The sequence below is a fragment of the Anoplopoma fimbria genome, chromosome 3 (genome assembly GCF_027596085.1).
Source record: "Anoplopoma fimbria isolate UVic2021 breed Golden Eagle Sablefish chromosome 3, Afim_UVic_2022, whole genome shotgun sequence".
In the NCBI taxonomy this organism is placed as follows: domain Eukaryota; kingdom Metazoa; phylum Chordata; class Actinopteri; order Perciformes; family Anoplopomatidae; genus Anoplopoma; species Anoplopoma fimbria.
The window spans coordinates 17,696,179-17,709,070 of record NC_072451.1 but is presented as its reverse complement, the minus strand read 5'-3'; the positions used below and the strand labels follow the sequence as shown (position 1 = coordinate 17,709,070).

At 41.4% G+C, this 12,892-nt stretch overlaps 1 protein-coding gene across 1 annotated transcript; it reads left to right on the top strand.

The window, feature by feature from the left end:
* Window positions 1-148: 148 nt before the first annotated feature.
* Window positions 149-11,561, top strand: si:ch211-13f8.1 (uncharacterized). Its single transcript, XM_054623698.1, has 10 exons — window positions 149-682; window positions 1,434-2,674; window positions 4,004-4,076; window positions 5,495-5,647; window positions 6,247-7,415; window positions 8,676-8,823; window positions 9,202-9,421; window positions 9,929-10,041; window positions 10,155-10,351; window positions 10,817-11,561. The coding sequence occupies exons 2-10, from the start codon at window positions 1,468-1,470 to the stop codon at window positions 11,008-11,010; spliced, it is 3,474 nt and encodes a 1,157-aa protein (XP_054479673.1). The 5' UTR covers window positions 149-682; window positions 1,434-1,467; the 3' UTR covers window positions 11,011-11,561.
* Window positions 11,562-12,892: the final 1,331 nt, after the last annotated feature.

The window sequence follows — 12,892 nt, the reverse complement described above, 5'->3', positions numbered from 1 at the left end:
TGTGTGCTCGTGGCGCCCTCTGCAGACGGCGGGCCGCATGCACAGCCACAACACTAAACTGAGCAGCGTCGGTCAGAGTCTGATCACATCTGGGGATTGTGGCAACTGCCAAGTAGAACGTTGTCCCAATTAGGCTGACTGTGCACGAGCGCATGTGCACACGTGTGTGCACACGATTCAATGAAACGGGCAGAGAGAGCAGAAGGATAAACCGTAACAGCGGGAAGGATGATCTGCTTTGATAACCAAAAAAAAGAGTTTTTTTTATTTGAACGATGTAACATTACGCTACATAACACATCAACCTTTATCCTATTATCAGGACCATCGTGATATCATAAGAAGGACAATAAATGAGTTTATTTCATTGAGGCTGAAGCCCATTAAGCCATCTGAGTTGTATTTTTTATTATTGTTTTTTTCATTGGCTTATTTCGGCGTGCACGGAGTCAGTGCCCTGCACTTACGCAACAGAGATCTTCACTCAGCAACGGGTTCGCGAGGAAAGGACGAAATAAAGCAGGCATTTTTTTTTTGTATTCCATTTTTTTTATCTAATCCCACTGATTTCTGAAAGGATTACCGGGCGAATCATGATTGAGAGGCCGCTGCCCGGACCGGGAACAGTGTGGCAGTCAGTGGGAGCACATCACCAGGATCCGAACTGAAACATTGAGAGATGGTATGTTGTTTCCTTTATTTTATCCGGAGATGAAAGTTGTTTGGTCTTCTTGCGTGTGTTGGCGACTGGCATGAAGACGCCCGCTGCAATATCTGCGTGTTTGGCGCAGGTTTTGGAACGGAGGGTAACTTAAATGTGTGCAGTTCCAACAGAATCTAGGGTAACTTTTAACGCTGGCACTGTGTATTTAAGGACACAATTTTCACTTAATATCCCGGTACACCATCCACTGTGTGTGTTAGTTTATTTATGTAACCCAATGTGGCCTCGAAGATGTGTTGTGAAGCCTGTACTTTGTTCATAATGTAAGTGATATTTGTGAATTTTGACAGCTGTTATTCTACAGTATCTACAGTATATGACACAGATCTTTAAATATATCAATTTCTTAGGGCTTAATAATATATGCTGTTTTTCTCTCTCCTTTATTGAATGGGTGACAGTTTTATAGAGAACGTTTTGATTCATGGCATATTGTTGATTTTGCTTGACAACAAACATTCATAATGTTGTTTATTTGTGCAGGGGACAAGTTGCAGGCAGCAGTTGCTTATTCTCATTCTAAAGGATTATCCTGTCCACTGCAAAGTAATCAGTGGATAAGTCAACGTGACTGAATCCACGTTACATATCTCCTCACCAGGCAGATCAGATAGAAAGTAACCGGTAACAGAGATGTAGAATAGATGTAGGAGACAAGGTTTTATCCACGTGCATATAAAAAAAACATCTCTTTTTTTATTATCTGCAGGATCTGTCTAGACTTTTCTGTACATGACCGGCCAATGGAGGAAGAAAAGAAGGTTGATAATATCCAACCAAAATCCAGTTCCCCTTTACCTACTGGGATTCCCATTAACTGGGGACTCATCACCGGCCCTGTCCCTCAGCCTGTGTTCCCAACACCTTCTTTGAGCACCCAACTGCCTCCTCCTCAGAGTTCGGCTGTTCACGCCCTGCAAACCAAGGTGAAGTCACTCACACAGAGAAGGACAAGAGGGAGAGATCGAGAGAAAGAAAGAGAAAGATTCGACACAGATGTTTTAGTGAGCAGTCCAGTTGGGCAGATTTCATCCGAAGTCTTTCTCAGACAGAGGCCCAGAGGAAAGGCTCAGGTATCTTTGCCTGGCCCCTCCTGGCGATCAGGAAATACAAAGAACTTGAGCAGTAGTGATGAAGAGGAGGAGGTAGAGGTGCAAGTCAGTTTCCAGATCCACAGCCCTCCAGCTGAGGAGCAGGTCTTCCAGGAGGGAGAGGAAACTGAAGACGAGAGGTCAGAGAGAAATGAGGACCAGGTCAGTTTTCTGACAGGCTGTGGGCTCGGGGAGGGAACCAGTCTAGAAAGTCTTCTGTCTGATAACTCAAACAGCAGTAAGGATGACCCATCACCTCCTCCTCCTCCTCCTCCTACTCTAACTGTGCTCTCCTCATCTCCTGCCGCCACCTCTGCTTCTACAACAGCTTCCAATTCTTCTTCAACGTCTTCCACTTCAACCAGACGCTGGGCACCACCCAAGGGCTTCTGGAGAGTTGTGCGCCCTGAAACATTGCTTCTAAATGGTGTCAGCCCTGACAACACACCCTCCATTGTACCTGTGAAGGACCATACTCAGACAGAAGCACCGACAGAGCCTCAAAGGTATTCTAAACCAGCCGAAACAGGCACCAGGAGCGATGCTGCAAGTGTGGTGTATGACAGTGACGCATCCGCAGAGTTCAAACACTCGGACAGTGTGGAGTGCTACCTGGACAGGTGTGAGCAGAAGGAGTTAGAGGCTGCTGACCTAGCTAAAGGACTGTGCAGTTCGGACAGCTCAGAGAGCATGTCTTCACAAAGTGGGCTACTCTCTGCTGATGAGAAATTGATGGTGAAGCCGAGAGCTTATGTAAAGTTAAGGGAAAGAACCCAAATCTGCACGGAGGACAGCGAGCAGAGTGGAGGGGAAAGTTCCGGCTATTATGGAGACACAACATACAGACGCGATTGTAAAGGTAAGTCTCTTGATGAAAATAGCATGTATTTAATGCCAAATGTAAAAAACTTTGTAAGTAAAAAATTGACAAATTAAGAGTGAGAGAAACCAACTTGAGGCTTGTGGCAACTTGGAGACACAGATAAGATCCACCCTCCTCATTTTGAGGTGGTTTTATTTTAAGCTTTTTGGTGAAAGCATTGAATTACATATACAGGTTGTAAAACCTCTGACTGTGAGACATTAATGCCTGCTCCATAACAATCTATTACATTCTGTTTGTGTGAGTTTAAAAAAACAAACAAGCAAAACAGGCATACCGGTATGTTGATATATACTTAAACACAGTGGCACAGTCATAGTTTTTTTACTTCTTTGTGGACTGTAGTTGTGTAATGTGTGCTTACTGTTGTCAGCTGGTGAGGGGGTCTGTTGCTTCCTATTACGAGTGGAGACAGAAAATTCAGCAATAGCATTTCCCCTAAAAACATTCTAAAGCTATTTTATAATGTCAACATTTCAACTTTCAAGGTTTTAAAGTGCCTTATACCAGCCTTTGTCAGTCTACTGATGATGTTGTATAAAAACACGGGATGTAACCTGGCTGATTCCCAGAGTTGAACAGATGTCAGATGTGCAGATGTGCATGAGTTTGTTGCTATTATTAGCAGTCAGAGTGGTGGGGGAAGTGTCCCTGCTTTAGCACACAGACAGATCTGTGTGCTAATGGACGTCTTTGTAGTCATGTAAGGTGACAGATAATGTATTTTTACCTACTATGTATTTGTGATATCGTGTATTTGTCCTGTGTGTGTGTCTGATTGTGTCGATACCAATGCATTCACTGCATTCCATATTGGTAAATCCATGATGATCAGGTGATTTTCCCCTCTTGTCTCTGGGGAATTTGCCTTTATCCGTCTCTCAGTGGTTGCATAACCTGTTTTTTTTTGACTGACATTAAGGATCAGGCAGGGATAACCTATGACACTGTCACTGAATCTAATGGTATGAAGGTTTATGAAAATCCTTACGATAATACAAAGACCCAATTATTTTAATACCAACATGTCCCTGTAGGTCACATTATGGCTCATGGCTCTCTTGGCAGATGTGTTTTCACTAAGTAAGCACAACATGAAACACTAAATAAGAACTGAACCCTAAATTATAATAATACACTATGAATATACATCCACTAAGTTAGCAAAATGTCGAGGGAAACAAAGATAGGAATTCCATGTTTTGTGGGCATAAAACCTGTGGATACTTGTAATGCTTTGACATCCACATTTTATTCATATCAAATCTGCTGTGATATGTACTTTTACTCTCTGTTTTATGCTAGTCACAGGTGCCCATGGAGTTTTCGACAGCTCAGACTCTGCTATTCTTGCTCAGGAACTTGAACCCTATTTGAGGTGAGCAATGCAAAGCTTCTTTATGTGCATGGCAGGGACGGTGACATACAACTCCTATGCACCATTTAAATCCTCTCACCATAAATTTCACTCTTACAGCTCCACTATTGGGAATTAAGGGTCTGTATTTTTCCTGGATTAAAGCCGTTAAGTGTCAAACAAACATATCATATACAAATCATACAAATAGAATATTTTAATAAAGAACTATGGATATCAAATACAGTATAATGAGGAACTTTCAAAATAAGTGTATGAAATGAAGATATTATTTGTGAGAAATTTGCAAACTGTGACTTTACAATAGAGATAAAGTCTTAAATACTTGTAATCACTGTAGATGAGACACCAAACCAAAACATACTTAATACTTAAAGCAGTCATAGTGTTGAAACTTTTTTTATTGAGGAAGCAGCTGGAAAAAATACATTTAGTGTTACAAGAGAGACAAAACAAACAATCAAATAAGAAAGACTTGAACACAACATCTCCTTTTCGCACCCTCCCCCATTCCTGGGACCTTACATTGTATCACTTTCCAAAGGTGATCAATATTGGTCACAGCTATTCAGTTTGAGTAAACAATGTATTGGAGAAGGAGATGACAAATTCTGCAGATCTGATTCATAGCGAGAACAGTATTCTCTCCAGGTGAAAAAGTTGTACTATTTCTTACAGCCATAAACATTTAACAAGAAAATAAAATGAATAGATATTAACATTGAACACATTTATGCAACTGAGCAAAAAAAACACAATTATTTTTCAGTTACTTGAAGATTTTTTAAATCTTCTGCAATGGTTAACATATTTGAGAGGCCATTATTCTTATCAACTGCAGAATAAAAAAGCTGAAACAACCCAAACAGACTACTTAATACTGTGTATGTCAGTATTTGGCTGTAATCTATTGAAACACAATATGTTCTGCTCTTGACACCCAGGAAAGAATGAATCACACTCAGTCCATTACAAGGATAATCCTCATGGCTGGTGTATCATGCTATCTTTATCACTGGGCCAGGGGATAAAGAGAAGTACAGATGAAGCACAATGCAGAGCAGCTTAGCTGCTGGGCATATGGATAGATGGAAGGATGACGTTTCTCTGTGCTGCTCACCGCCAGTGCCACGCCCCAGTCCATCTATCTGATATTACATAAAACAGCTTAGGAAGATGAAGCTTGATTCACTCACTCTACATCAAGTCAATCCGCGGGGAATATGATGTTGCTGGATATGTCACAACGCACAATAATCTTTGCACATTTAAAGACTTCATCAAATATTCAATTGAACTCAAACAGATGGCGATATAGCCTAGTTCAATCACATTCAACGCTATCCGTTCCTTTGATGTTTTTCACCGCCTAAATAATTTCTTTCTTTTCTAATTTGCATCTTTCTCCTTATCGTCAGGACACTTCTTGTAATCAGTGATGAACTTCCTCTGAGCCCAAGACATGAGCAAGCCAAGCTTCTTCTGGAGCGAGCAAGACTCAAGGCTCGCTCCAATCATATTAAAGGCGAACGCCCCGGCAGACGCTCCCATTCTGATCAAAGAGCCACCGTGTAAGTTGGCTACATCTACTTAGTGGGCTATGACCTCTTTGGCATCTTCACAAGTGGGATCTGTCCCACTTTGTGCTGTTTTGCAAACATGTACATGGGATTTTAATCAGTGTTGTGATAACAGGTTTCATTTCAGCAAAGCTGGTGTGTGCTAATTTAACATTTTTTGAAGCTTTAGCACTTGACTGTGCTTTGTAATTTCATACACATACAATGTTAAAAATGAAAATGAAATAGTGTATACATCACACAGTTTTGTTTGTTTAAATCTCCTTATATCTGCAGGAGAATTAGGAGCATTTGCATTGAATCCTGCAATCAAGACTGCATAGCAAATCTTCCTCTAGCCACTACATGTACTGATACTTATTGCAATTTATTGTGTCATTTGTTTAATTAAACACCAAAAATCTCTTAAATTAAAGAAGTCTTTTATCTACCTGGGCTGGTGCTGTGCGATGGCTGACATTTGATTTCACTTAAATATTCAGCTTTGCTTCATAAGTTATTAGCTTACAAATGAGTTCAACACAAGTGGAACTCCCTTACAGACAAAATATGTGTTACTTTAATCTGCACTTCTGTGTCATTGCTTGCAGAAAGAAGCAGCAAATCGAGTCTCCAAGTCCAACGCGTGTGCAGAAAGCTGTTCAAACCAAAGAAGATCTTCCAGCTCAAACTATATCTGGTACCCTTCTAATCCCCAACCAGGACACTTCCCCGGGTGACCAAGGTGGTCGATCTAGACGGTATGGTTGTTCACCCACACGGGTGCGCTTTGAGGATGAATCGGAGAAAGAAGCAGAGTCTCGATACTTGGATAGAGTGAGACAGCGTAACAGGCCTGGGGCGCCCAAGTCCAAGAGCAAAGAAAGTAATACGGATTCTAGCAGTAGTGGTTCAGAGAGGAGCAGAAAAAATCGAAATGTCTCCATGCCTGCGTCACAGAAGAATCAAGTTGTGGGTGTCAGTGGTAAACCCACAACAGTGATTAAAGAGATAATAGTGCTGGTGAAGAAATGTGAGGCATGTGGCTCTGTAGTCAAGGAGCCTCAGCCAGTCTCATTACCGCCAGAGCCAAAGGACAGTGAGCCACAGCAGCCTGAGGACACGCGGGAAAAAGCGGCTTCTCGCTCGGTGCCTCATAACAAACCAGAGGCAAGTACTCGTCCCAAAGCTCCTCTAACTGTCACTTTTGCAGGAGCTTTTGTGTTGGGGGAAAATAAAGAGAGCAGCACAGGGTGGAAACCATCAGGGTTTGGAAAGCTTAGGAGAAGGAGCAGGAAGGGAGAAAGTCGACTGGAGTCCGGCAATGGCCCTTACGGTCCATCTTGGGCTCAGCGGCGTAACTCAAATCCCAGGAACAGGGTCAACTTGAGCAGAGCGGTTTCCTTCGCCCCAGATAGTCCCGTTGCTATGGAGCCCCATTTGCCGGAGGCATCTGATGGATTGAGAGAATCACCTCCCCCATCACTGCCTATAAAGTCAGCCCTGAAGTCAAGTTCAAGGAATCGCTCCGCTGCAGGTCAGTCCACTGTTCAGTTCCAGATTACCTCAAATCAGGGAGGTGAGGGAGGAGCCCAGCATTCTGCCCTCCTGGACTCTCCAGAGGCAAGAAGGGAGTGTGCAGTGGCTTTAACCCAAGGGACCCCTGCAACAAGCAACCCAGTGCCCTGTATCAGGCCCTCTACCCTGAGGTACTCCCCAGCCCGGCTCACCACTGACCTACAAGCTGCTGAACTCTGGGATGCCACTCCAGATGGAGCAGGTGAGTAAACATTGGGAATGAGCAGAGCCATGGATAGATTTCAGTTCCTCTGGAGGGTTGTGTAGAGAGTTCAGTGCCTTTGCCATTTACATGTCACATAGAACAACACTGTTCTTTACTATGGGAGGATTTACTATTCTGGAAAAGCAGTGGTAGAAGTACTCTCTTATTAAGTAGCCATACCATCATTAAAGTACTGTTTACTAATAATGTTGTAAAAGGTCCTGCATTACACTAAGTATTATCATCAAAATGTATGGTGTAAAAACTAAACTACTTATTATGTAAAATAGACTCTTGAATTTTAATAAAAATATTATGTTTTTGGATTATTATCCCGAATGAATATATATATACAGTATATGTAATGCTCATCAAGTAAAGTACCAGTACCTTAAAATTGCACTTTGCAGTACTTGATTACTTGTCACATAGGGCCTATGTAGTTAGGTGGTTACCTTCTGCACAATTCAAATAACACGAACACTTTCTCATTCCGACTCATCACATACTGACGCTTTGTCATACCCCTTGAAGTAACTTTCTAATGCACTGGGTAGCCTAGTGCATGGTCGCAGTAAACACTTATTCAAAGCTGTGAAAGCACTTGCTTAAGTTTAGGCAACAGAATCACTTAGATAGGTTTCTAAAAAAAAAACATAATGGTTGGGCTTAAAATAAGTACATAAACTAAGTAAAGTGCAAACAACATATGTACGGAAAACACGTCAATAACATCAATAACGCAACCTCAAAATGACGTAACATCAGTCTCAAACACTGGTCTCCCAGTTAGAAGTCCAGTGTTTGTTTGAAGCCACCCAACATGTATGAGTTTTATTTCAGTCTTTAAAGGTACAAGATAGGGAGCATTTTGATTGCCTCTCAACAGCTCTCAACATGGCGACAACCGAGACAGCGACTGGAAGCTAACGGTGATGATAGAGCTAAAAGTAGAAAATACGATAAACGTGCTGACAACAAATAGGCTGTACCTAAGGGAACAGGAGGTTGGTAGCTACCCTTTTACGACAAAGCTGGAGGTCAGGATGGCATATCAACTGTAACCGCTATATGAGAGAAGTGCAGAGTGGTGGTTGTGAGCTAGCCTGTGAGTGAGTGTGTTTATGGAATTCACATAATCTCATTTAAAATTTTGCATAATAGAGTAAAATAGAATACAAGAAAAGAACAGAATACCATAGAAAAAAATAATTGTGAAGTTTTTTGATATCCACTCAGTGCATCCTTTTCTACCAGGTCTGAGTGAACTTGGTTCTGGTCCTGAGTGTCGTCCTGCTCTACGCGGCGTGGCTATGTCTCGGGCTGAGGACCTCAGAGCGGAGCTGTTGAGAGCAGAACATCTGAAAGCCGAGGCCATATGGGAGGAAAACTCTGACGGGTCCAGGTAAGCCAAGATAACTACGCTCGTGGTAGCTTAGACTTTAAATCCTTTGCCCCCTTTCATGCTGTTCCCAAAACGGCTTGAGCATGCCAGACTGGTAGCAGTTAGAAGATTAAAACCCTGACCTACTGCCCACAGGATGTTGTTATTAAACTATTCTATGATAATCAAGACAACCCTGCCCTCTTCTGGTAATGAAGACCCTTACTTGTAAAGGACATTTATAGCAGAATGATAACACTTTAAGCAAAATCATCAAAAAACTCTTCGTCCTGGTTTGTTGATCTGTAGTTTAGTTAGGAACTTAACTATATATTAATACATTTTGAGTCTATATTACTGTAAACAAAAAATAAACAATGTACAACTTACCTTTTACAGAAAGCTGGATGGACGGCCAAAGCTCTTCCTGCGTCGCTTCTTTTCCTCCATTGGTCTGAACAGTGTTGGTAGACTAGTGAAAGGAGGCCGCTCCAGCAGCATGGAACAGCTCAGTATACCCACCGCACCCCGGGCCGGCTCTGCTTCCCCAAGCCCGTCACGCAGACCACAGCCCACCACTCGCATGCAGAGGACACCCTCACTGCAAACCCTCCACACGGTGAGCAAGACTTTTCAGCAACAACTTTCATTTCACATTGTTATGTTTTGTTCAGGACTGCTGTGCTGCTCTGCCATCGTCTTTTATTTTCATATTTCATCACATAGATGTGGTAGAAAACATCTTATTGACATGTCTTTAAACTTCCAGTTCCCGTACCTTTCACCACTTATTTGCTACAGTGAAACAACCAAGGCTTTATTAACTTTTATGCCTGTACGGATGATGGATTCCAGGTTGTTCATGTTTCCTTCCACTTTCTGTGGTAGCCATCTTTGTTTTCCCTTTGGCAGATGGAAGAGTAGACCAAGCAGATGTAAACAAGTTTCTGTTCCAGCCAATCACTGCCTGTATTTGCATTATGTGTGTGTGTTGCCAAACACACTAACACTTATTAGTTTTAGAGGGGTGTTAGAGCCAGAAAGTTACGGTTCCAAAAGCCAGTCTGGTGAATTTTGCCAATTGTGAAAAACACAATTTGTGACAGTGCTATTTATTTGCCACTAGGTGCTGCCACTGGCCCAACTGCGCAAAGCCTCCTCAGTGCAGAGTTTGGAGAGACGAACAGAACGTTCAACAATACTGGGAGAGGTGCAGATACCGTACGGCCTGGCACCAAGGTAAGTGGCAAAGAAAAATAAAGTAGTAAGACAGACAGAGAGGAACAACAAATAGAAATTCTTCATGGTTTTACTTCATACGTTTTCTAATGACTTGATCTGAATTTCTGCAGTTACAGCCCTGATAGCCCTCAGCTCGAGCTCCACAGGGCTCTGAGTGTTGAAGATGTGCTTACCTCCAGAATAGCGCGTCCAGTGGGCCGGGTCACCCAGGCATTCCCTGATGGGACCCTCCTCCTGGAGCTTGTTAGACCCCCAAATGGTCCCTTTGGCTTCGTCATCTCAAGGGGCAAAGGTCGACCAGACACCGGTAACTTTTTTTAATACACATTGTCTTTGTACCATCTTAAATGAGGAGCTTGGTTTTGCAGTTATTTCAATTGAGTGGTGACTTAATTTCCTTTGCTAACTTCCAGGGTGTTTTTTTTTTTGTGCATCTTGAAAACAGAATAGACATTAGAAGAGAAACAGAATAGAATTGAAATGTCATTGTTCAGGTATAAATTGGTTTTACTGTTAAAATTTAAAATTGGTGATCAAACGTCATAACATACAATGTTTTTACGAATGGCAAAGCTGTTTTATGGTATTTATGATAATATCGTGTTTAGGCCTATATGATCTGGTTCAGCAAACACAAAGACATCCGCTATTTCCTTTTTTCGCTTCCACATGTTTTCCTTTATTAAAATTCTTTATTTACACCTCTGGTCTCAAACAATCCAACCACTCCTTCACCTTGATGTGTCTTTGCCTCTTATTGTTTCCCTCACAGGTGTGTATGTGGAGAAAGTGGGTGACGGTGGTGGCGAAGGCCCTTATATAGGTCTACTCAGCATCGGTGATGAAATTCTGCAGGTGAATGGAGAGGCAGTGGCTGGACTCAGTCTGGACCATGTGACGCGGCTCATGACCCGGGATAGCACCGCTTCTCTTCGGATCATGCCGGCCCGACGCAACCAGCGCTGACTGGGAAGATAGGCCTGGCACCGAGCCACTTCTCCTGCAGACATGGATTATAATTCACCACTGCAAACACATCTGATGGACTGTAGCATATGGTAGATAACCGATGTGTATTTCAGTGCAGTTTTACATCTGAGAATGGCTACATGAGATTACAGGGTTGGAAGTTAATTTCCTGTTGTTCAACAACACAGCAAGGGATTTGGATTACAACGACAAATCAATAAAATAACCAAATGACAAAACTATCACCAAAAACATCCAGTAGTAGAGAGGACTCATTAGCTAGAAACTAGATTTCAGAGTATATATTGTGATACTTGTAAAAAGGTTAAGACGATAACTACTGATTCAACTCCAGCAAAACGTGTTTCTCTGCTTCTGTTTTTTTGTTCAGACATAGTTGAATAGGTATCCTTTTTATTCACAAGGTATCTGAATTTTAACCAAATCTTTAAACAATTTTCAAGCTCTCTAAAATAAAAAAAAAAAAAATGAGATTATTGCATTTATTTGTACTTAAGTATTTGAGATAATAAAAAACTTTTCTCATGTTCGAGTTGTGATTTATTTTGACACCCTTAATGACCCTTGAGTACAACCATATTTTGTTGCATGTTTAAAATGTTCCCATGAATTTAATTGATTATTTCACATGATTGACTTGTGGAAGGATGTGCCCCAAATGTGATCTTGGCCCATGAGACCCTAAAACTAAAGAGCTATTTATTTAAAAAAAAAAAAAAAAAAAAAAAAAAAAAAAAAAAAAAAAAAAGCCCTCCACTGAATTGCAACTGCATCACAAATTACGTTTAAACATAAAAGCAATTAATTATCTCTCTTTGTTTTTGAATGGATCATGCTGTATTTCCCGAGGGCTTTGCAGGATCCCTTCCTTCCTTTTACGTGTGTTGTATCACCCATTGCTTCAGGAAACTGATGCTTTTTTTTTTATTAACTTTTGTAACACATTCATGAATTATGCACACAACTACAAACAACGAATATTATCACACTATACCCATTTAAATTGAGCAGTAAAGACATATGAATTAGGAACATAAGTTGTTTTCTTAATTTGACAGTAAAACCCCTAATACTTTAATCAGCCACAATTATCAATTAGGTCTTTTGATTTGCAAATTTTAGATTATTAATTTGGACACTAAGTATTGCCCAGTGGTCACGAGCAACACAAATCTTGGCACATTTGAGCTTTCCCTACAAGGTGCTTTTTACAAAAAGTCAAAAGGGATTACGTGAGGCTGAGCACAGGATGCAGGATGATGGTCGTGACTGCTGCTTCAACAGTTATGTTTAAAGGTCGTGACTAATTGTAGGGCTCGTTATTTAAAAAAAAAAAACAACAACAAAGATTGGGTTTATTTAAATCTATGTGGGTCTATCTAACGATGCAGTCTGCGCAGTGTATTTTGCCATGTTACGAGTTTATCTGACTAAATGGATGCGATTATTTAAATTCATAAATGTGTTGGACTCAGAGAGAAGAAAAAAACGGTGTGAAAAATCCGTTATAAGGATGTACCTGCTACCATTTAGGTTGTCCTGAAAGTAGTCTGATAGCGTGTTGCTCTTCTATCTGATGCGACCAGGAGCCGATACGGTGTTATCTCTCCCAGCCATGAGTCCCCACGGGCCCATGAGGGGAACCGCCGTCCGAGGCCCCCCCAACACAAACACTGACATGCAACAGCACATTCCGGGCTATTCATTTATACATTTATTGATTGGTTAATTGATAAAGAATTGTGTCCTGTTCGAATACGGCATCGTTATCATAATTACTCTCTCGTCATTTTTTACCAATCTATTGTACATCCAGCCTCAAGGCGCAGAAATGGATATTGGATTAATGGATATACTC

Bases quoted from the DNA above. Each gene is read 5' to 3' on its own strand.
- si:ch211-13f8.1 (XM_054623698.1), top strand. From the start codon at position 1,468: ATGGAGGAAGAAAAGAAGGTTGATAATATCCAACCAAAATCCAGTTCC. The intron at 4,077-5,494 runs GTGAGCAATGCA...CCTTATCGTCAG, and splicing joins GAACTTGAACCCTATTTGAG to GACACTTCTTGTAATCAGTG. The intron at 7,416-8,675 runs GTGAGTAAACAT...CTTTTCTACCAG, and splicing joins TGCCACTCCAGATGGAGCAG to GTCTGAGTGAACTTGGTTCT.